Source organism: Eufriesea mexicana, unplaced genomic scaffold (genome assembly GCF_001483705.2).
Source record: "Eufriesea mexicana isolate 0111107269 unplaced genomic scaffold, ASM148370v2 scaffold710, whole genome shotgun sequence".
Taxonomy (NCBI): Eukaryota; Metazoa; Arthropoda; class Insecta; order Hymenoptera; family Apidae; genus Eufriesea; species Eufriesea mexicana.
This window is the reverse complement of record NW_016908851.1, coordinates 1-21,487: the sequence shown is the minus strand read 5'-3', so window position 1 is coordinate 21,487 and position 21,487 is coordinate 1. Positions and strand designations below refer to the sequence as shown.

Sequence of the window (21,487 nt, the reverse complement as noted above, 5' to 3'; positions counted from 1 at the left end):
TTAAAGCTGTCATTTGTGTACTATATTTTATTCTGAACAAATATCAGTAGATTGTTTTGTAATGGATAGGATATATTATTTAAAATTGTCACTAATTATATTTTCAACATCAGCTATTTTCATTAATTACAATAAATAAGTGTCTTTTATACATTGTGTACTTTTATCACACATAAATAACCCATTTCAACATCTACTTTATTTTTGTTTAATGTTAATAGATAATACAAGCCTTTAAACTGAAGATAGCCATTGTTAAGTATTGAATGGTTTTTGTTAGTGTTTTAATTTTTGAGAGTATAAGTTTGAAATTATTCAATTGACATCATTAATTTATGAATGAGATCATATATGTACAACTCAATAACTTCCCAGTATAGCAAATGGAATTTTATAAGTCTATATATATCATTAAATTCTACAATACACGATGACTAATGACTGTGAAAAAGTCATTGCTAAAACAGGTTAAGAAATTTACAAAATATCTAATTAAAATAATATATATTAATTACAATAAGAAAAAAGATAATTATATACTAATTTTTCTTAAATTAAGATATAATATTCTCAATAAAAAATGCATTACGATATTAGTAATCTTGGTTGTTAGAAATTTTATGGTTGCGTACAAGGTGTTTCTGAATTTTTATCATCGGAAAAGAGGTAAAATGTCGTGTAAAGGTAAGTAATAGTGTAGAATAAAATTTTTTCATATAGGACATCATTTTTGCAAAAATTAAGTTTGAATATTTATTAAATACATGTACATTTAATTAGCCACAATTTGCGAAGTTCATACGGTATAGTTCATCTACCATTTCTTTTATTCGAGTTAACAAATAATCTTACAATTACTCTAAAAATTTGGTAGAATTTTAAATAATGTATTAAGTTTTAATAACTTATGTTATATATTTTAATTATTTACAATATGGTTGAAAATATTGTACTTGATATCGTAAATTTACGACAAAAATGTAGTATTACCATTTTATTTTTAGAATGACATCAAAAAAATATTAAGAATGGTCGACACTGTTAATAAAAAAATAATATTTTATAATATATTCGAAGTAAAAAATTTAAATACATTATGAGTTCATATTCCTTTAAATTACCAAGAAGTATGATATTATTTATGAATGCAAATAAAAAAAGTTAGTAAGCTAGATTGGATGAAACAAGCATATCGTAATTAAATACATATATTTTCTTGAACATAGTCTCATATGAAGAAATTTTTATTTTACATTTTCGACTTACTTTTGGTACGCAATAATCTCCTTTCCAGTTGAACCACAATTTTAGGAACACCCTGTATAAAAAAGGACATTTATACACAGTGAGTTAATAATTCCTATATATGAATTATATCACTTGTCGAACAGAAACGTTTTACCAAGACAAGAGAAATATTTCGTATATCAATATGAAATACATGTTTTACAAGTCGTATTAAATTAAACAATTAATTAATAATACTGATTCATTCTATACCACTTAATATATTATACAAATAATACTTAATATAATTTAATTGCAGGATGGGGTTTTTGCCATTGTTTTATTATTGGATTATGTGGCATATGTGCATTTACAGAAGCTTGTGTCCTTCCAATTACTCTAGTTATAGTTCCATTTATGGCTTGTGATTTAAGCCTAAGTTCAGGTCACGTAACCGCTGTGTACGCTGTATTAACTTTAGGTATATATAAATTATGCAATGTAAATACAACAAAATTTTCTTTTTTAAAATTTAGTAACTAAAAATAAATAACTTCACATTTAGATGATATTTGATAAAATATTTAATTTTTTTTTGCAAAAAGGTAAAAAGTATAAAAAAAATGTTTTTAAAATATATTCTTTAATTTTTAAATGCCTAAGTATGAAATAATATTTAGATGCATACAAATAATTTGTTTGTGAATTCAAAGGTATCTTACATAAATATTCATACAGATAGTTAATGTGAACATATTATGTTAGAATTGATTAAATATAATAAATTAAATAATAATGAAATAAATACAAAATACATTTGCATACAAATAATGGCGAAGAAAATAATAAAGTAGCAATGAAATTTATAATAATAATAATTAACAGTATAAATATCTATGAAAATATCTAATGGTATATACCATATTTAATTGGAAAATAAAAAGAGAAATCTCTTAAATTAAGTTATCAAATTAATCAATGATAAAAATATTGATTTCCTAGATAACCTTGAAATTAATCAGTTTCCAAGATACTAATCACAACTTTGTTTACTTAAATAGTAACTTTAATAGCAATAGACAATTTTTCCTAGATAACAGTCCAGACCAAATAATTATGGTTCTGAAAGAATTCTTATCATAATTATTATCGTTCATGTTTATATATAACTGTATGTATCTATAAATACTAAACAGTATAAAAATTTTGTAAAAATGCTATTTCAATCTAGCAGCATTTTATGTGACATTAATATTAATAATATTTAAACAAAAATTTTGTTAATATTTTGTTAAGCAAAATAATCATAATACGGGTTAATTATATGTATAAAACAAAAAATTAATGAAAACATTGGATATTTTCTTAAATAATTTATAGTATATTTTATAAACATAAGATTATGTACAGGAATGGCTGTAGGAGCATTTCTATTTGGAATAATAATAGATGCAAATGGACGTAAGAATTCAATTCCTGTTACTATGATCTTAGTGTCTTGTGCTAGCATCAGTTTATCATTTGCGCAAACTACTTTCCTGGTATACGTCTCGATATTCGTACTTGGATTGGGGTAAGTAGTAATTTTTTATAAATTATAAAAATATTGAAATAATTCTTATAAAAAATTACAAATTTTCTAATATTACATATTTCCATATATTACGTTACTTTTGCAAATAAATTTTTCTTGAAAACACTATCTATCTTCCATTACAACCAACTCAACGTGGAGCTGCTAATAAAAAGAAATTTGTTAAGTATTTAATAATAAATATATAATAATTATAAAGTATATATTAAATAAAGCGAAAATAATTTTTAACAAAAAGAGAAAAATGTGACAACCATCTCAGATTTCCCATACTCATTGCATACATATAAAAATTATATCTGTGTTATAGATTAGCTGGCAATAATGTAGTTCTAAGAGTATACCTAATAGAATTCATGCCCATGAAACGAAGAGGCTTTTACTTGGTTGTGTTGGACCTGTTGGGATTGATTGGCTACGTGTCTGCTTTAGGTAAAGAGTATAAACAGATAAAGTGAATCAAAATAATAAATCATTTAAAAGTCGAAGAAATATAAAAACAGTAAATTTATTAAATGTTTTATGATGATTGTAAATAGGATTATCATGGTTACTAATGCCATCGATCATTCGATTGCAAAATAAAAAATTTCGACCAAATTCTTGGCGAGTGCTTACAGGATTGGGAGGTATACCAAATTTAATTATGGCGTGTGCGAGCAGCTTATTACCAGCAAGTCCAAGATACTTACTCTATCGCCGACAATACGAACAAGCACTAATGATATTACGACAAATCTATGCAATTAATAATTCGAAGCATGCCGATACATATTTGGTGTGTTCATCTAGTATTACAATAATGCTCGCCTAAATTTCGGTAGAGTTGTCTCGTCTATATTTCAACGATCAATGTCTGTCTCTTCCCTACTACTCAGATTTTCGAGTTGAGTATACCGTGATGTTTTTAATATAGTCAGAGTTGTGCTCAGCAATGATAATCGAATCTAAACGTTTCAAAGAAATTCCACAATTTAATGAATCATCCAATTACAAAATTAAAGATTTCTATATTTTTCATTTAATCTTTTTGATAATAGTTGCAAAATATTGGCGAGGCTCTGTCGATAAAAATAAGACTAAATATGACACAAATTGGACGAGTTTTACTATATTTGTATTTAAAATAATGTTTTCATAAATGCTAGTTTATGACTACTCTATAATTGACAGTCTCTTGCGTCACCTATTCCTACTAAACAAAGAAGAATAGGGACAGCGATGAATAGTAGATTATATAGATGATTATATCGTTTTACGCAACTCAGGAATCTTAATTCTTTTGTGGAAATTTAAATACAATCTCTCGGAGAAAAATTCATTTTGTATAATTTTAATTTTTCTTCTGTAAATATTTGTTTAATATATTTAAATTTACGCGAGCATTATTTTTGTAACCTTTTGTTATTAGGTTTATTAAAAAATGCTTTTTTATTAAACATTTTATAAATTTTGTTTATTTTTATAAAAATTGTTACACATGTTAACAAAAATTAACTATCTTCTTATATCTTTTTAACTATTTTTCCGATTTATTTTAATATTTAAAAAATTTCTTGTATTCTCTATTAGTAGGTTTCTTGATATTAAATTTTAATCAGTTAAGTAAAAAAGTATCAGAGATTTACGATTGTTTCGAAATATTGCTTTAGTTAAGCAATTTAGATAACTGTGTTCGACCAGACGAAGAAGACGAAGGAAATACGAGAAATATGATGAAAATAATACGAAAATTCTGCGTGAAAACGTATAAACGCATTCAAGAGATTTGTCAAACTCCTTTCAGATGTACTACAATATTAGGAATCGGTATTAATTTTCTGCAATTTCCAGGGTAATACGTCATTTCCTCAGATATACCTTTAAACAAAATTACATTATTTAATAATACGAATTAATAACACTATCGAAATTATTATTAATATAAATTTCACTTTAACGAACATATATAACAATTAGAATAATTTGGTTGGCACTCTGGAGTACTCAACTACTACAAGAGAACTTCGACAAATCATCGAAGAAAAATTCGACGTGTATTATCGATATCGAAAACTTGGCATTAGAACTTTTGCACAATTGTCACGAGATGAACACGGATCGTTTTATAGTCCTCTTGTATTTATCCCTGAGTTATATATTAGGAGAAATTTTATTACTAGTTGGTATCGATGTTATCGGTAGAAAAATATTTTTAGGCAAGTATATTTCTAGTTCTAGTTGCTCTCTAACATTCTCTAATATTTTAAAAATTAATAAGCTTAAAAAATCTTGTCATGATACAAAATCTGTTTAAGATTTGAAAATTCTTGTTTTATTCTACTATATTTCTTTCTATTTTCTAGTGCTTTCAGGGATAGCAGGAACAGTGGCATGCATTGGTCTATTATTTACAGTTCATAACATAGTACAAATTGTTCTTTCAATGATCATATTAGCAACTTACGCAATTGGCCGAACAACAGCCTCGATACTCTTGTTGGAAAACTACTTTACCGGCGTAAGGTTAATTATTAAACAGTTTCTGAAAAGTCCAGACATGCACCTATTTATTATCAATATGAATTATTGTCGATATTATTAATATTATACGAAATAAATTTTTGTTAAGTTTCATATAATTTCAGGGGTACCATTATCGGTTTGTCCAGAGTATTTCCATATTTGTTTGGAAGTTTCTCAAAATTGTTCCTAAACATACAATGCCTTCCTAGTATTATTGTTATATCAGGAATTTTAATGAGTAAGTAAACAAAATCTTTCAATCTCATGCTGAAAATTTTAGTTTAATTTAAAGAGCTTATGGTTCCAGGTGCAGCCGTTGCAGGGTCACGAATGCCCGATCTAACCCGGTTTCCGATGCAAGAATAACTCGATAATGTTCTTATTTCTTAAATAATCTCGATAAATTATATATAACACTATACGAACGATAATATACTACACAAAGAACAAACATCTCTTATAATATAATTTTTTATTACTTTAAGACTCTAAAATTATATATTATATATATTAAACATTTTCGTGACGAAACGAGGTATCGAAATGAAGTGAAGGATAGTTTAAAAATTTAAAAATGACAAAAGTGTAGTAAAAGTCACGAGAATATACAAAGCTAATGCATTCTAACAAGAATTTATGGTGCCAAAAAAAGACACCGATGGTTAACCTATACGTATGGTATCTTGTGTATTAGGGGGTATGTTGGGAAAAGACATTCGCGAAAAATAATTGTATTGCAAGCGCTAACAAGGTATGCAGACGTGTATAAATACAAACGTGGGCGGCTATTGGAGAGAATATGCCATAGTCCTCTTCACCGTCTATTTTCGACGAGAACAGGAAGACCGTCTCTTCTGCACGATTATCGTGGACATGCTTTCGCGCATGCTCCCCGAACGCGGTGGAAAGAGCTTTGTCGTCACGAATACGCTCTTGTATCCGTTGTAAATACGAATGCCGAATGCTCGCTACCGAAAATAATCACGCGAGGACGTTGGTGCGATTTCAGACCGCCTCTTCCGCGGATGTCTTGACGCCGCCAAACGTAAAAAATGCATTCCCAACGTGAACCTTCGAGTTACTCGACGTGATACTTACCAATGATCTTTTCGTTTCATCGTCTTTGTGATAACTATCATTTTTCTTAAACGAATAATCTTAGGACGAAATATGATCGACCGTGTGTTTACGTCACGTTGGGTCAGTGATAAAGGATCGGCCGAGCAAGTTCCCATTGAAGTGTAAAGAAAGAATTGGAAAAGTGCAAAAAGCTCACCAGTGTCATTCGAGATTGAAAATACATCTGCTTCACCAGTGATTATTGTTTCACTTTATAGTGCTGATACAAAATTTAGCTCAAAGACGGCTAGCCATTGGAATCTATGTGAACACGAAACTTCGATGCCTGAGGTAACTAAGGATTTGTGCTACGCCTATGATATCCATGAAAATATGTATTCTAAAGTTAGATCACTCCGGCATATCTAGAGTATTAATAATTCGATTGACAAACTCGCGAGAGAAAATAGCGTAAACTGCGAATGTGAAACGCGCGTCCTGGGTAAAGCCAGCCAAATGGCTAATAATGAGAAAGTCGTTGATCAGAATGGTCAAAGGGCCGAGAGAATCCGTAAATCGTGTGCGAGTCGCGTCAATGAACAAAGAGCACTGTTTAAAACTAAACAGAGAGTGGATGAAACTGAATTACCTGCGCCGCCACCCGATCCATGGGCGAATCCATGGCGTCTACCAGGCTCACGGGATCAAGTGGACGAAGCACAGTATAGAAATATCGATGAGGACGAGGATCTAATCGCTTACCTGACGGATTTCGGGACGTTACCATTCGAAGGTCAAATGTCAGAGTGTCCTTCGAGAAATTCTGCTATGTCTGCAATGGCTATTTCAGGTATCTACGCGGAGGACGCTTTCGAACATTTGGATCGCCTCTATACTTTCGCTGAGCAAATACTCGAGCTCAGAGAGCGGAATTCGAAGTTTTTTAAACGCGTCAGGAATTTAGAGCGACTGAAAGTGTTGCGGGATGCCAATCACAAGCTGGAGAGTGCTTTCTTGCGAGACAAGGATGGAACGATTAACGTATGCGAAGAGGACACCGGATTCGCCGAGTCCTTGTTGGACGCTATGTTATCGAACTGCAGGGATTCTCCGCTTCAGAAACGGAATATACGATCGTCGTCAAGGCAGGCGAGAAACAAGCTCGATGTTGAAAAGCAAACCTCGGTAGATGAAGTTTCTGGGAACGGACCAAAAGTTTCTAAATGGACCAGGGTGAAAGCTGCTTTCAAGTGGGAACGAGCATACACGAACGACACAGAGATCGTGGATTCTACTGTAACAACGAATACGACACCAACGACATCTGTATCGACTCCGTTGATCAAATATCAAAGGATTCCAGAGGTTGAAATCAAGGAATCGAACAGTACCGCCACCTCATCTCCTGTTAATGAGACTTGTAACGCGGGAACTTCGTCTCCATCTTCATCCAATGAAGGATACTATGAATGTGAGTACAAAGTTCATCAATTTTTGTCTCATTACAGAATATTTTTAGTTATTTGTTGAACGTGTACTAAAGACAGTATGTTTTTAATATTGTCCATAGAACTAGTTTTGATATGTTTTTTGCATACTTTTTATGTTTTATTTGTTGATAAAATATCGTATATATTCTTTCATGATTCGTGAAATTTTTCTAGGCCCACAAAAAAATACTTTAAATTACTTAGATTATCAACCTTTAAAAAGAAAAGCCAATAAGAAAACTGAATATACAAATTGGCATAACGAATCTCCGGATGATAATATTCTTATATTGGATGCCATAAGAGGCAACGAAACAGGAATGGTAAACGAGGTAATCAAATTTTAATATTATTTGTAGGTTATGAAACATATTTTCTTTTAATACCATAATTAGAAGAAATTTCTGTCATCTGCTATAAAGTGGTTTTTAGATTGTGGCATAGATATTAAACGAGATAAATGAAATAAATTACACATATATATATATTGTCTACTTCATTTCTTTTGTTACCTATTTTTTACATATATCGATATATTTTAGCTACATAAATATCCGCCAATGAAAGATCATTGAACACATTAATCATAATCATCATTAATAACATATTCTTAATACTTAACAAATTATTATGTTATCAGATTGTAGATTCAGAATGACAATTATCAAACTTATTACATCAATTTCACTTGACATTGAATAGAATCTAAATTTCTATTCATATCTTCCACTCAACATTTATTTACCGGACATAAATGCACTTCTCTAAATGCTTCTCTAATTTTTGTATAAATTTAGGTCAGTCAAGGAAAGCCATTAATTCGAATCACATCGGAGAAAAATCACGCGACCCTGTCGAACAGGCTAGACGAAAAGGATACAGAATCAACATCAAAGAGATCAACTCCAACTTTAACGATCGCGATACCATCTCACGAGGATGACATCAGATACACGTCTTCCCCTGAATCAAATTCGCCACTCTTTTTCAACGCAAACATCTCTGCTGGTAACTCTCCCCAACAGAGGAAAACATACAGAGATCTGTCGATTAATAAGGATTTTAAACGCCAGGTTAATATTACCACTTAGACCTTCCTTTTCATGCCTATTAAATGCCTGATCGATACATTCATATTATTCTGTGAAACCCTTCGGGCAAATTCTACATCTTTCTGTTTTAATCTAGCGATCTTACGGTGGAGAGTCGGTAATTCTCACGTCGAAAATGCAGAGGCAAGACTCCAAATGGAACAAGGTTAGGCGGGCATTCTTAACAAACTCGACTCCAAGCTGTCCATCGAGTCTCTTCAACATCGTTACCAGACAGATTCTTTTTCAAGATGGTAATTGGATAAGACTTTTAATTAATTATACCACGGTACTTCTTTCTTAGCTTTAACCATTGCTTCCGACATTGATCACTACTGCTTTACTCTTTTAGCGGCGTAGACACAGTCGTTCAGGTGCTTCAAGAATGCTTGGCTCTTCTCGCGACAATCTTTCGAAATGTCTGTCAACGATGCCTTGTGATACTTGAGAATTTCACGTTGCAGCGTTTCGACCTTTATCAATCCAGACTGAGCGTTCTGCGAGGTTTTCTCTAGTATCTTCTCCGCGTAGTTCGCGTTCTCATCAACGCACTTGGCTAACGATGCAGGATTCTTGTACTTGCGACAGGAGAGTACCAGGGATTTGGCTCGGTTGATGCAAGACAAAACGTCTCGTTCTAAATTTTCGATCGTTCCTTTCATACGTTGTATTCGTGGCAAAGTGTCGTGGTCCACCTCGTCGAATGCCTGACGAACCTCGTGACTGAGAGACATGGCGGATTTCCGCTTCAGAGAGCCAAACGAGGGATCCAGAGCTAATAGCTTATGAAGCACTTTCTTGATGTCTTGCTGAATACCTTGCAACATGATCTGTTCGTTGTGATTAGACATCTCTATGTCTTTCTTCAGTTGATCAAACATAGATTTCGATTCTTTATGGATATTGTTTAAAATACTTTCTGCTTGCTTCGTGACATCTTGATATGCTTTCTGGTATTCGTCGGCGATAGTTTTTGTTTCATACTGGGATTAGAAAGAGTTAGATTTAGGTTATAACGGCTCGTTGGAGCAACAGTAAAACGAGGAAAGTTCATTACCTTTGGCGTAGATTTCGAGAATATTTTCTTGTAACAGATCCGTTCCTTGGATGACCTCGGACAATTAGCAAGCTTCTCTTTGTATTCTTTACATTTTGGTAATATCTGTTCGGTCTTAATTTGTCGCAGCTTTTTACATAGTGCCTTTGTGTCGCCGCATCGCTGACTACGTGCAGAAAATTTTGGAATATCGGTATGAATTTTTCGCGTGACAGGAACGATAAATTTTGTGACAAACATGCCAAAGGCGCGATACGAATGAGAAAGATAGTCAGGCAATCGATTCCTCGAACGACAAAAGAAGATGATTATTTAATGGCAGTCTTACATGTACGATTTAAAGCAGAATTTGCTTACAAGTATCTCCCAAGCTATAGCTTGTTTCAAAAATTGTCTCAAATGAAATTTATCCTATTTCGAAGCATCATCGTATGGTGGTTGCAAAGTTTCAAGACGATGGTTTTTTTAATATGTAACTGTATGTTTTTAATTTATAATATTTCGTTCTTCAGACTGTTCAGGGTCATTTAGTATCAGGGTTGAATTAAAACTGATATTACATTTATTATTATACCAATTATTATTATAATTAATTGTTATTAAATTAATAGTGACGATAGTCTTCTTTTTCATTTGTCAGGACTTGAATCATCAATGAATTGCAATTACAACGACAGTGTGGAAAATATTGAGAAGACGACACCATTGAGCGCGCAAGTGGACACGCGACAGAGTTACCGCAGCCTTAGAGAGAGACTAGGTACCGAGTTTCAGCAGAAACTCGTCGAGTGGGAGCGTTTAAAAAATTTTCCACCTCGTACAGCTAATAAGGATATTCGAGAAATGTCGTCTAGTTTACCAAGTCCTCGAGAAAACTTGCTATCCGAGGAGAGATTGGCGCCCGAGTTTAGGAAGAAGTTGCAAGACTGGAAGAGGGCAAAGAAAATGCGTAGAGGCAGTGCTCCGTTTGAGCAACAAAGGCTCAATCGACGTCGTCTGACCGATTGGCAACTTTGGAGATCTCCTTTGAAAAGCGAATATAGAACCAAAGAAGTTATAGCTCCGCATGTCGGCAATGAGAGTGGAGAAATGGTCAGTGATGGAAAACCGCAGGTTAGCGAAGATCCTGCGCGAAAAATCGAAGCTTCGAAGAGAGGGAACGAGACTACTGGTAGTCATGATGCAAAGTATCCGATACGATCGAAATCTAGTCAACTTGGGATTGCATCTGGAATTGATGAAACTGAATTTTTCGCCTTGGAAAGGTTACTGTCACTTTTTAATAATAACGCGACTAAAGGACGACGCGGGAGCGATGTTCAGCAGTTAGACGAGTGTTTCGACGGGGATGCAAGGTATGATGAAAACGCATAAATAAAATAGGTAGAAGATATTAAATAGAAAATTGAATAAGAAATTAGATATAAAGTAAATAGAATTAGAAAATTAAAATAAATATTTACATATGACATTGGTAATTAATAAATAGTGGTAATTATTTGTGGTATTGTGCTTTTCATTAATCAAAAATATAAGATTCTTATGACGATATATCTGCTTGTATCCAAAATATGAAACAGCTGAAACAAGAAAAGTACCGTTGAATTAAGTAATGTGTTTTATCTAAGGCCATTTGTTGATGGACCACAAAATCTAAATGATGCCAAAGAGGTTTTCGTTCGTACATCAGTTGGATCCTACCGATTTGAAGGTATTTCTCGAGAGTTCACGAGGAAGCTATACGACTGGGAACGTCATCGTGGTATATCACCTACATCTTCAACTTTTCGTCTCTTAGGACCCGCTTATATACCATTTCTAAGACAGACAACTATCGAAACATCACCGGATGATTCAACCATGACAAGTAAGATACTAATTTTAATTAGTCCGTTGATTAAACTGTTTTCAACATGTTAATTTGGATGGCAAATTATTTAGAAGTTAGAAGCGACGAACCGGTATTGTTCAAAGTTAGCTCTTTGAAGAGATCGAAATCTGTTGGCAGCATGGTCGGGAAAACTGTTCAAAATGAATTTTTTGCTCGTCGGTCGAATAGTCTGCAGTCGTTGGATCAGCGTAGATTGAAGAATGCTGATTGTATCGGTGCGTTGCCCGAATCTAGTAAGTATTTAATTATAACGAGTCGGTACATAAATTGATTCGATTAATGATGAGTGAATTCAAGTATAAATTGTCCCTCTTACATTGACTTTTGTTTTAATAGAAATATACTATGATCATTAAAATATATATGGTCAAGCAATTATAAATATAAATATATTTTAGTAGATTACCGATACTACAAAATGTGTATCTACTATGAAAGAAGAAGTTCAGAAGTTTATTTAATTAAAATAAGTTTCAAAATTAAAATAATTTTTATTTTATCTCTAGTTTTATTTACGGTTATTAAATTTTATTTCCAGTCGATTATCAAAGAACAGAAGATATAACAGATGATATTATGGATGATTCCGAACCGGAAGCGATGATTGTTGACATCGAGGATGTTATCGAGGAAACCGCGAGTCCCCTAGAAAGGGTGCAACCACACCAAACACCTGTATACTCGGTTGCAGCGAGTGAAACGACCAGTATTGCTGTACCCCTTGGGACAGTTACATCTAGTCATGAACCTTCTCCAGTATATTTGATCGAAGTCGAAGAAAATTTGGATTCTAAGCACTGGGAATCGAAAAAGTGGAACCAGAGAAAGAGTATTTCTAGCGAAGACAGTTTAAGTATAGAACAATCAGAACCGATGAAATTTGGGAATAATGAAAAAATTTCTTCGAGTAATGTAGATTTAATTCATTGGTCTCCTGCGAGCTCATCAGGCAAAACAGCGGCATCTGATATTAAAGATAATGTTGATATCCTGGATCAAGAATTAGACAAAGATCCTACGAAATCAAACAGTTTGACTTATTCAATGGAGATTGCTTCAGAACCAAACATTAAGAAAGAAGAAAAGAAAATAGAAGTCCATTATGATGCTAATTTCGAGAGGTATATGAAATTATTGTAATATGCTAGATATCCGTAATATATGATAGATATTTTAGAAATCGGTTCATTGAGAACAGTGAAGAAAATTTATGTATTGTATTTTTCTCAACTTTGCTGAATTTGCTCGAAATAACGAATTATATTTTTGACAAAATTAAATAAGATACACGTTTGTACGAATTATTTTGATTGTTTTTATATATTCATTATTTCTTGAAAAATTAATCATACCTCCACAAGATTTTCTTTTTTTAGGATGGATGTTCCTGTAACATCGTTAGAAGATAATATTGAAAGGAGCATGAAAGAACACTTGCCCGATGGTAAGTTTAATAGTACAAAGCTCTGAAAGGATCTGAAGTTGGTCACGAAAGCCAAGTAAAGAATTCCTTGTTTTCCGTTCTAGAAACGAACGAAAACAAAACTATCCGTGAATGGAATCTTGGAAATCGGTCTATTTTTGGCGCAAGCATAAAAGAAACAATGGTAGATTCTGAGAAATTTTGCATCTCATTATCGCAGTTTATCGTTTTGTTTCCTAAATATTATTCTATCTCGATATTTTTTCTTATTATTCCCGATACTATGTGAATAGGATTCAGGGCAAGTTGTTAAAAGTTATTAATTTAATGTTAACATATGAAGCTTAATTGTCTAAAAATTTTAGTTTATCTACAACGTTCGAGTAGATTTTCCGAGGAAATGTAGAAAAATGAAAACAACGATGAAAGAAAAGTCATTGTCCTCAGAAATAAGTTTTATCATAGTGCAATCAAAAGTAGCGACCAGTCGGTACAACCAGAAGTTATCGAGCGAGAAGACACACGCGCAAGGGTGCGATAACGAAGGAGTGGGAAAGGATGAGAACAGCTATGATGGAAAAGATGCTACCGGTACTACGATTAAGTTCGACAATGAATACGAAGAAGTAAACATGGCCACCAGCAGTACTCCATGTTGTTCTTTAACAACTATCCAGACAGTGCCAAATTATAACGAAGAAACAACAAAATATTTACCACAAACATCAGCTGCTTGTAAATTAGGTATGTTTCATTAATTAAATAACTATTATTTATGCTTTCAATTTATACCGAACATTTTAAAAATTACACATATATTTATTACACATAATTTGTTAGGGGTAAACATGTTGACATTGTTATATAACATTAAACCTTCTTTGTAACTTCTGTATTCTCAGTTCACTTTTAGATTAGATTATTTCTATTTGTGTTTTGAAATACAAACCTAATATCCCATAAGAAAAAATTAAATGATAAATAATATTTTTAGATAAAGCCAAGCCTATCACAAGTGACGTAGATCTTATTTATGCCGATCGAGAAGATGTAAAAGTAAGGAAAGTAAAGGAAAATTATAGCATAATCAGAGAGGAATCAGACGATACCTGTCACGATTTACCAACAATGAAATTAGATCAAAATCACCACAAATCATGCAAATCGTGCATCGATTATCTAAGATGCGAAGAACAAAATAATCATTCAAAAGAGAACACGACGAATGCACAATCAGAAAGAAATGAATGTGAAGAACATCATGAAAATCTTTCATCTTGGATAACTTACACTGGAAATTCCTATATGCGCGAATGTCATCGGGAACCTACTATACTAACAACTGCTTATAAAGTGGCGCCTTGTCGCGATGAGCGTTGTTTTAACAGAATTGTCATTAACGAGGAAACTTTAAACAAGATAGTCGTACCTACAGCCAGTACAAGCTGTTTGGAAAATGTAAGAACCTCGAAACCACCTATGGAATGTACGACTGAGAATTTTACAAATGAGCTCCGTCGACAATCAAGTAATGATCGTGAAGTCTCGACTGATCGGGAAGCGAGTGTCAAGAAGCAAAGTTCCAATTCACCGACTCGAAATGTTTTTTAAGAGCACTCGGCCGGTAAGAAAGAAAGCAGTATCATCGACGAGGATCACGTTGTTCCAATGAAAAGTAAGAGCAAATCCAGATCAGGATCTCCTAAAGTGAACCGACAAGATGCACTCTTGAGGATGTCTCTCTCATTACCATGGCCTCTCCGGTCATCTTCCAAAGATCGGGAGATGAAAGATACGAAGGTTGACATAAACGACAAAGGAGAACAAACATCAATCGAGAAGCAAAACTTCGAGCGATGTAAATCTGTGGAGAGTTCGAGGAAACCATCGATCAGTGAAAGCAACGTTTTTCAAACGCAGATAAAGCAGGAATCCTGTATCTTCCGAGACAGAAATTCGTCGATTGAACTGCCAAAGGAAGATGGAGCATTCAATCGTTCTGTCGAACGAAAGAGTCAACGAAGTAATGTATCTGCTCAAACTATACAGAACGAACAACAGAATCAAGCTTCTTTCAGAATCAGCTTGCCCAGTTTAAAAGCAGAAGAGAAAATAAAGGAAACGACGTCTTCCACGAAATTCGATCCACAGTCATCCGACCTCATTCATAAATTGACGATCTTGTCTAACGTAGTAGCGCGACGAGACGGTCGAACGAACACGATCTCTGAGGACACGTCCCTGGAATCTCATTCGTTGAGAGTACGACGCGCCAAAGAAGACTTTTTATCTCGTCGTGGTGGTCCTCTTTGTAATTCTGTTCTGGAGCCCTCATCGACGAAGTATGAAGTTTCTCCAAGAATGTTCCCCCATTATTATGAACAAATTTCGGAAAATCAAGAACAAACAAAAGAAAAGAGCTTACCGAAGGTAAATCATATTAACTGTGCTTTGAATTCTTTGTCAGATAAGATATCAAATACTCTTGATGCATTAGAAGAGGCAAATAAAGAGAAAAATGTGGAACAGTTTGTAAACGAATACAATGCTAACGAATTGTCGAATAACTCGGTTGTTTCTCGTCCTGATCGTGTGAAGTCTGCTAGTGCTGGGATGATAAACGTGGATCCAGATACTTTTGTGCGTCTGACGGAAGCCAGTCGGGGATGCGAGTCTCTCCCAAGATCGATCTGGAAGCAGCAACAGTCTTTGGGCTCATTTGCGAAAATCGTTAGTAAATTTAAGTTCGCACGATTAATACGTGGCAAGGATATACAGGAAGAGAACATGAGTACGATTTCTAAATTATGCAGACAGAGTTTATTGATCGATGTTCGAAACGATTTCGAGAAATGGGAATCCAACGATCGAGAAAAGGTTACTACAGTGGTTAATACTGAAGAGATTAAGAAGAATGGATGATTAAGATTTTTAAATTGGATTCGCGAATTACTTAATAACGTTACTGATAGTTGTGGTATTGAAAAGCTGTAGGATTTCTAATCATTACTATACAGTGAATGTTAGACACGATTTAGAAGAAACAAAGCGTCATAACGTTACCACATGACCCTATTCATATGTATTTGGACATATGTGAGAAAATGTGAATTTGCAATATTAGATTACGACGAATCTATATGTTAAATATTATAGTAAACAACATTGTCCAACAAATTTTCACTTTCTCTCAAATCTGTAATATCCATTGGGTAACTCTTGCAGAGCTTACCTTCCTGAATACGAATCAGCAAACGAAATTGATCTATTATACTCAGTTTTCGAAAAATATAAGTTTTTCAAAGAACGCGCGATTTTTGGCTGAAGTGAAAGATTAGATAAAAACTAAAAAAATTAGGATGTTCATTCTTATCTTAAAAGTTAGATCTAAGTTCCCTACTTTACGGATATTCATAATTATAATTATTTGTGCTTTTGAATAATTGTAATTTATCACCCAAGTTTAAAAATAAGACGTCGAGTATATTTATTACGCACCATTCTTGTATTTTTAAAATAAGTTCTTTATCCAGCATAGATTTGCTATACGGTATCGTATTCTGTAGACCATTCTGAAGAAGAAATCATGGAACAGAATTGTCGAAATTGTTTATAATTAGATTAGGTAAAGAAAATTTTTGTCGGTAACGTGTATACGCTGATTTACCGCAACACAGCCATTGCTAGCTTGTTAGTTAGACTCAGCCATGCCGTAAATACGCGTAATTGACATCGAGAGTATTTATAATTTTTGATGTTTTTTAAAAATATTACTCCAATCAATATTTCCTACAGTATCTTGCATCTTAGAAATACAGTCTAAAAAGAAAAAAAAACTTCAATTCCACATTAAAGTGGCTAATTAATAATTTAGTCAATTTCAAACGAGTTAAACCCTTCTCATCATAGTCGACTTGTTCTAACTTTCGGATAAGCATATTCGTGACATCTAATCATCTCAGGAATGATAACAAAAGGAACTTTATTTTAATAATTGTATCAAACACGTATAATACAGCGAGAGATTTTACCCATATTGGTAAAGGATTAGCGAGAACTTTTTCTGAAAGTTCGCCAGATGTCACTACAAGTAGTTTTTGGCGGTATAAGCTATTGTCTCGTCACAATACTTTGGAACATGTGTCAATATATCGAAACTTGAGAATAATGATGCAGAGCTCTATAAATTTAATGAATAAAATATGATTCATACATTACGTAAATATATATTAACGCGCTTGCATTGCATTTTTGTAATTAGCATAATTGTACCGATGGTGATTAATCATGTTAAATAAATAATGTACTAGAAATGAAATTTCTTTATAATTATTTTATTAAGTATAATCAATTTTCATTGAAATTCATAAAATAAAAATTGATTTTTGATACATTCTTTTCGTGTTTCAATTCTTGTGACATGAATTTTTACGAATTTTATTTTTATATTTGCGGGTAAAGTGCAGTTGAAGTTGAACGGTACGTTGTTAAATGGCAGGACACGGATGTACAACGATAGCTAGAAATTTGTTGGCAAATATTACCATTTGAGACGAAGTAATGTAAAATAAATAAGTGTAAATGGATGAAAGTGAGTGTTAATTATTATTTAACTGTCATTTAGTTTAATCAAGGTCTGTATATATACATTTGTAGATTTTTGAAGATCTATAGTGAAAAAAGAATGAAAGTGATGAGAATTTGTAGCTACTGCCATCTGCTAATAACAGCGTGAAACATGTCGAGGTTTCAAATCATAAACTCGTAAAACTCATATACTTCATTACTTTATAACAATATTATTTGCGGAAAAATAAGTTTCATAAACTTCTAATTGTTAATAACAATCATTTATTTGATCTATGAAGAGAAAGTTGAATATTAAACATCTAAGAAAGGAAGAAATATTTTTATTAGGATTACCTTACAAGGAGAGTGCAAGTCCCTCGGGTCACCGATTTAGTTGAAACTTTGCAGGTTTGTAGATATCGTCATGCAATTTAAAAAAATATATTATTATAGTCGCAAATACTCAATAATTTTTGAAATATTTACGATTGAAGTTTTATTAGCACCATGATTATAAATTTATTTCCAACATATTTTGAGTTAAATTGTAGCGTAACAACAACCATCGAGAATTTCTATAGTGGAGGATCGGGGTTCGATTCCCGTTCACAGTTTTTTTAATATATTTTTTATTTTGTATTCATTTTCCGCCTATTACAGGAAATACAAAACCTATCGCTCATGTAAGTATTAATTATTAAATTAAACATCCTATAAGAATGTTGCCTATAATTCCAACTTTGCTGTGCAGCTATAAATTTTCATGAATTAATTACAAAAACTTGGCAATTTATTAATTTTCTACTGTCGAATTGATTTCTAGTATCCAGTTCGAATACAAATTTTACCGCCTGCGATCAGCGCCACCTATGACTTTGGAATAGTTTCGCAAATAGTTTACTAACTCTGGTTACGTGCACCTAATATATTTTAATTTATTTTAATAAATAAAATCATAAAGTTTTCTACATTCTTTAATAAATTCAGCCGAAACAGCGGTATTAATTAGACAATCAGCATTTATTTCTTTACCTGGCAGACGACAAATATGCAAAGCTACGCCTTTACAACGCAATTATAAAATTTCATAAATGAAACACAGAAATTGAGCGATTTGTTAATTTTTCTCCAAATGAACAGGAGAATGCATGGGAAATGAGGAAAAATTACAAACAAACGCCGGAAGCATTGTTGTGTCCATGCAGGTATGCCTGCATCACGAAAAGAATGTAAGTATTTGTATTAACATAACCTTTAGTTACAATTAAATAGTGTAAGTTAGAAAAGACAATATTCTGTTGAAATAAACAGGCACGTGCAACAATGGAAAAATATTGGACTCATAGAATATCATCAGCGTAGATGCTAAGAATTATACTTTATAGCGAGAAAAAATTGAAGCAGCAATATAAATATGTAAAGTATGATATGTCTATTGCATTCTAGGTCGGTTAACCATATGACATACAAGATAGAAATCTTTGATGGTCAAATAAAAATTCAGAAAATGGAGATGGTTTAGGCAGACAAAGAGGAATACAATTAATTTAAGTGATGACCTGTTATAACAACAAAATATGGAGAATACAGTGAGATTGAAAGGTATGTTGTGTTCCTGATATAAATGAATATTAATATCAGTGGTCAAAGTCAATGATCATCGCTAATGTATTAAATTTGAATAAAAGTAATGAGAAGAGGAAATGTATACTATGTCAAATCAAGAAACAGAAAAGAGGCAGCATATCTATCAAAGAGAGAAACGTGTGTAGCATTGACTTGCAAATATGAGGATCATTGAAGAGATGGAGAATGAACAATTGATAATAGTTATGAAAGGTAAAGTTAAATTGAATATAGAGTGTAAATGTTGTATTAAGGCAATAATGTCTAGTAATATCTATAGGGACTTGGACACTATAAAAGAAGAAGTTATAATTGTGCTGTGGCACATCATGGACTTCATTGGGCCAATAAAGTCAATGTCAAAAAGAGTTAAAAGGTATAATTATTCGAGAAAAGAACCATTTGGTTGACTGATTTATAAATAACTAAAGATTTAATATGAAATATTATTGATGAAGGACTTTTTCTATTATAGGAGACTTACAAACATGAGTAATATTTATATGCAAGAGCCAGCCACTAAGGGTAAAGTAATAAGTATCATTTTATAATATTTCAATGGATTGTATATCTGTTTTTAAAAATTTAACCGATATACAATATTTACTTTCTAAATTTCTATATTAATATATCAAATAATTTCTAATTTGAATTACAATAATAAATAATAAATTTTAATAAATTTGATTTTAAAGGCATTTTACATTAATAAAACTAATATATTTGTTATAACCAGGTTATAATGAAAACAACTGTTGGTGATATTGAGTTAGAATTGTGGGCGAAAGAAACTCCAAAGGCATGTAGAAATTTCATACCATTATGTGTGGAAGGTTATTAGGGTGACACTATCTCTCATAGAATTATCAAAGGAGTCATAACACGAGGTGGTGATTCAACAAGTACAGGAGAAGGTGGTAAAATATATGGAGAATCATTTAAAGTGAGACTATATTTAAAAATGAAATGAATTCTTTTTTTATTAAAAAACAATTATTGGATATATATGTTTTAGGAGGAATTTCACACGAGATTACGTTTTTGTCGACGAGATTTAATTGCTATGGCTAATGCTGGAAAAGATGACAATAGTTCCCAATTCTTTCTTACTCTTAGTTCTACACCAGATTTGCAGAATAAACATACAATCTTTGGTAAATTTACTGGAGGAACTATATCTAACATGCTTAAACTTAAAGAAGCACTTGTTGATGAGGTAAATTTAATGTTTACAAAATAATATATCAAGAATTAATATAAATATAATATTTTCTCCTTTTTGTAGAATGATAGAGCAGTTTATCATCCGAGATTGATAAAAATTATGATATTAAGCAATCCATTTTCTGATATTACACCAAGGATAATAGTACAGGAAAGTGAAGAAATAAAGCACAGTTCAAAAACTAAAGCAGCAGCAGTAAGATAAAAATCATATATGTTTGTAGAATTTAGTCCTGATAGTATTATTCTTTACAATGAAAAATTTTGTTACAGAGATTTCAATCTTTTATCATTTGGTGAAGAAGCAGAGGAAGATGAAGAAGAATCTGTGATACTAAATAAAAAGTTTCGCGATAAGAGCAAATCAGCTCATGATCATTTAACTGATCCAAAATTAAGTTCACAACCAGCTGTTGAAACCCCTGGACTTGTAAATAAAAAAAGGAAGGAAGACCGTAGTAACGATTGAGAAAGTGACGATGAAGTAAAAACTCAAGAAGAATTAGAAGTTATAAAAAAAGAGAAAGAGTTAGTTTATTGTTTACATTATAACTATGTTATAGAAAGTAGGATTTCACATTGACTGTCTTATATTTATATTTTCCGGGTAATAAAGGAAAGGATAAAAAATAAATTGATAGATATAAAAAAAGAACCAAAGAATTATGTTGTTAATAATTAACGTGTATATGTGAAACTTTGAAAGTGAATAAAAGGTACCTAAGTATATA

At 32.3% G+C, this 21,487-nt stretch overlaps 2 protein-coding genes across 2 annotated transcripts; both read left to right on the top strand.

The window, feature by feature from the left end:
* The first annotated feature begins 671 nt into the window (after positions 1-671).
* LOC108546407 (putative metabolite transport protein YncC) lies at positions 672-5,701 on the top strand. The gene is made up of 10 exons (XM_017898465.1): positions 672-684; positions 1,547-1,708; positions 2,638-2,800; positions 3,132-3,253; positions 3,361-3,599; positions 4,474-4,655; positions 4,781-5,019; positions 5,167-5,326; positions 5,449-5,564; positions 5,634-5,701. The coding sequence occupies exons 1-10, from the start codon at positions 672-674 to the stop codon at positions 5,690-5,692; spliced, it is 1,455 nt and encodes a 484-aa protein (XP_017753954.1). The 3' UTR covers positions 5,693-5,701.
* Positions 5,702-5,938: 237 nt separating this feature from the next.
* LOC108546428 (uncharacterized) lies at positions 5,939-16,713 on the top strand. The gene is given in 11 exon segments (XM_017898493.1): positions 5,939-7,856; positions 8,050-8,207; positions 8,673-8,948; positions 9,064-9,220; positions 10,664-11,378; positions 11,652-11,890; positions 11,965-12,147; positions 12,453-13,035; positions 13,291-13,358; positions 13,803-14,081; positions 14,332-16,713. Coding segments are annotated over 11 exon segments (5,541 nt in total). The 5' UTR covers positions 5,939-6,901; the 3' UTR covers positions 16,260-16,713.
* The last annotated feature ends 4,774 nt before the right edge of the window (positions 16,714-21,487 follow it).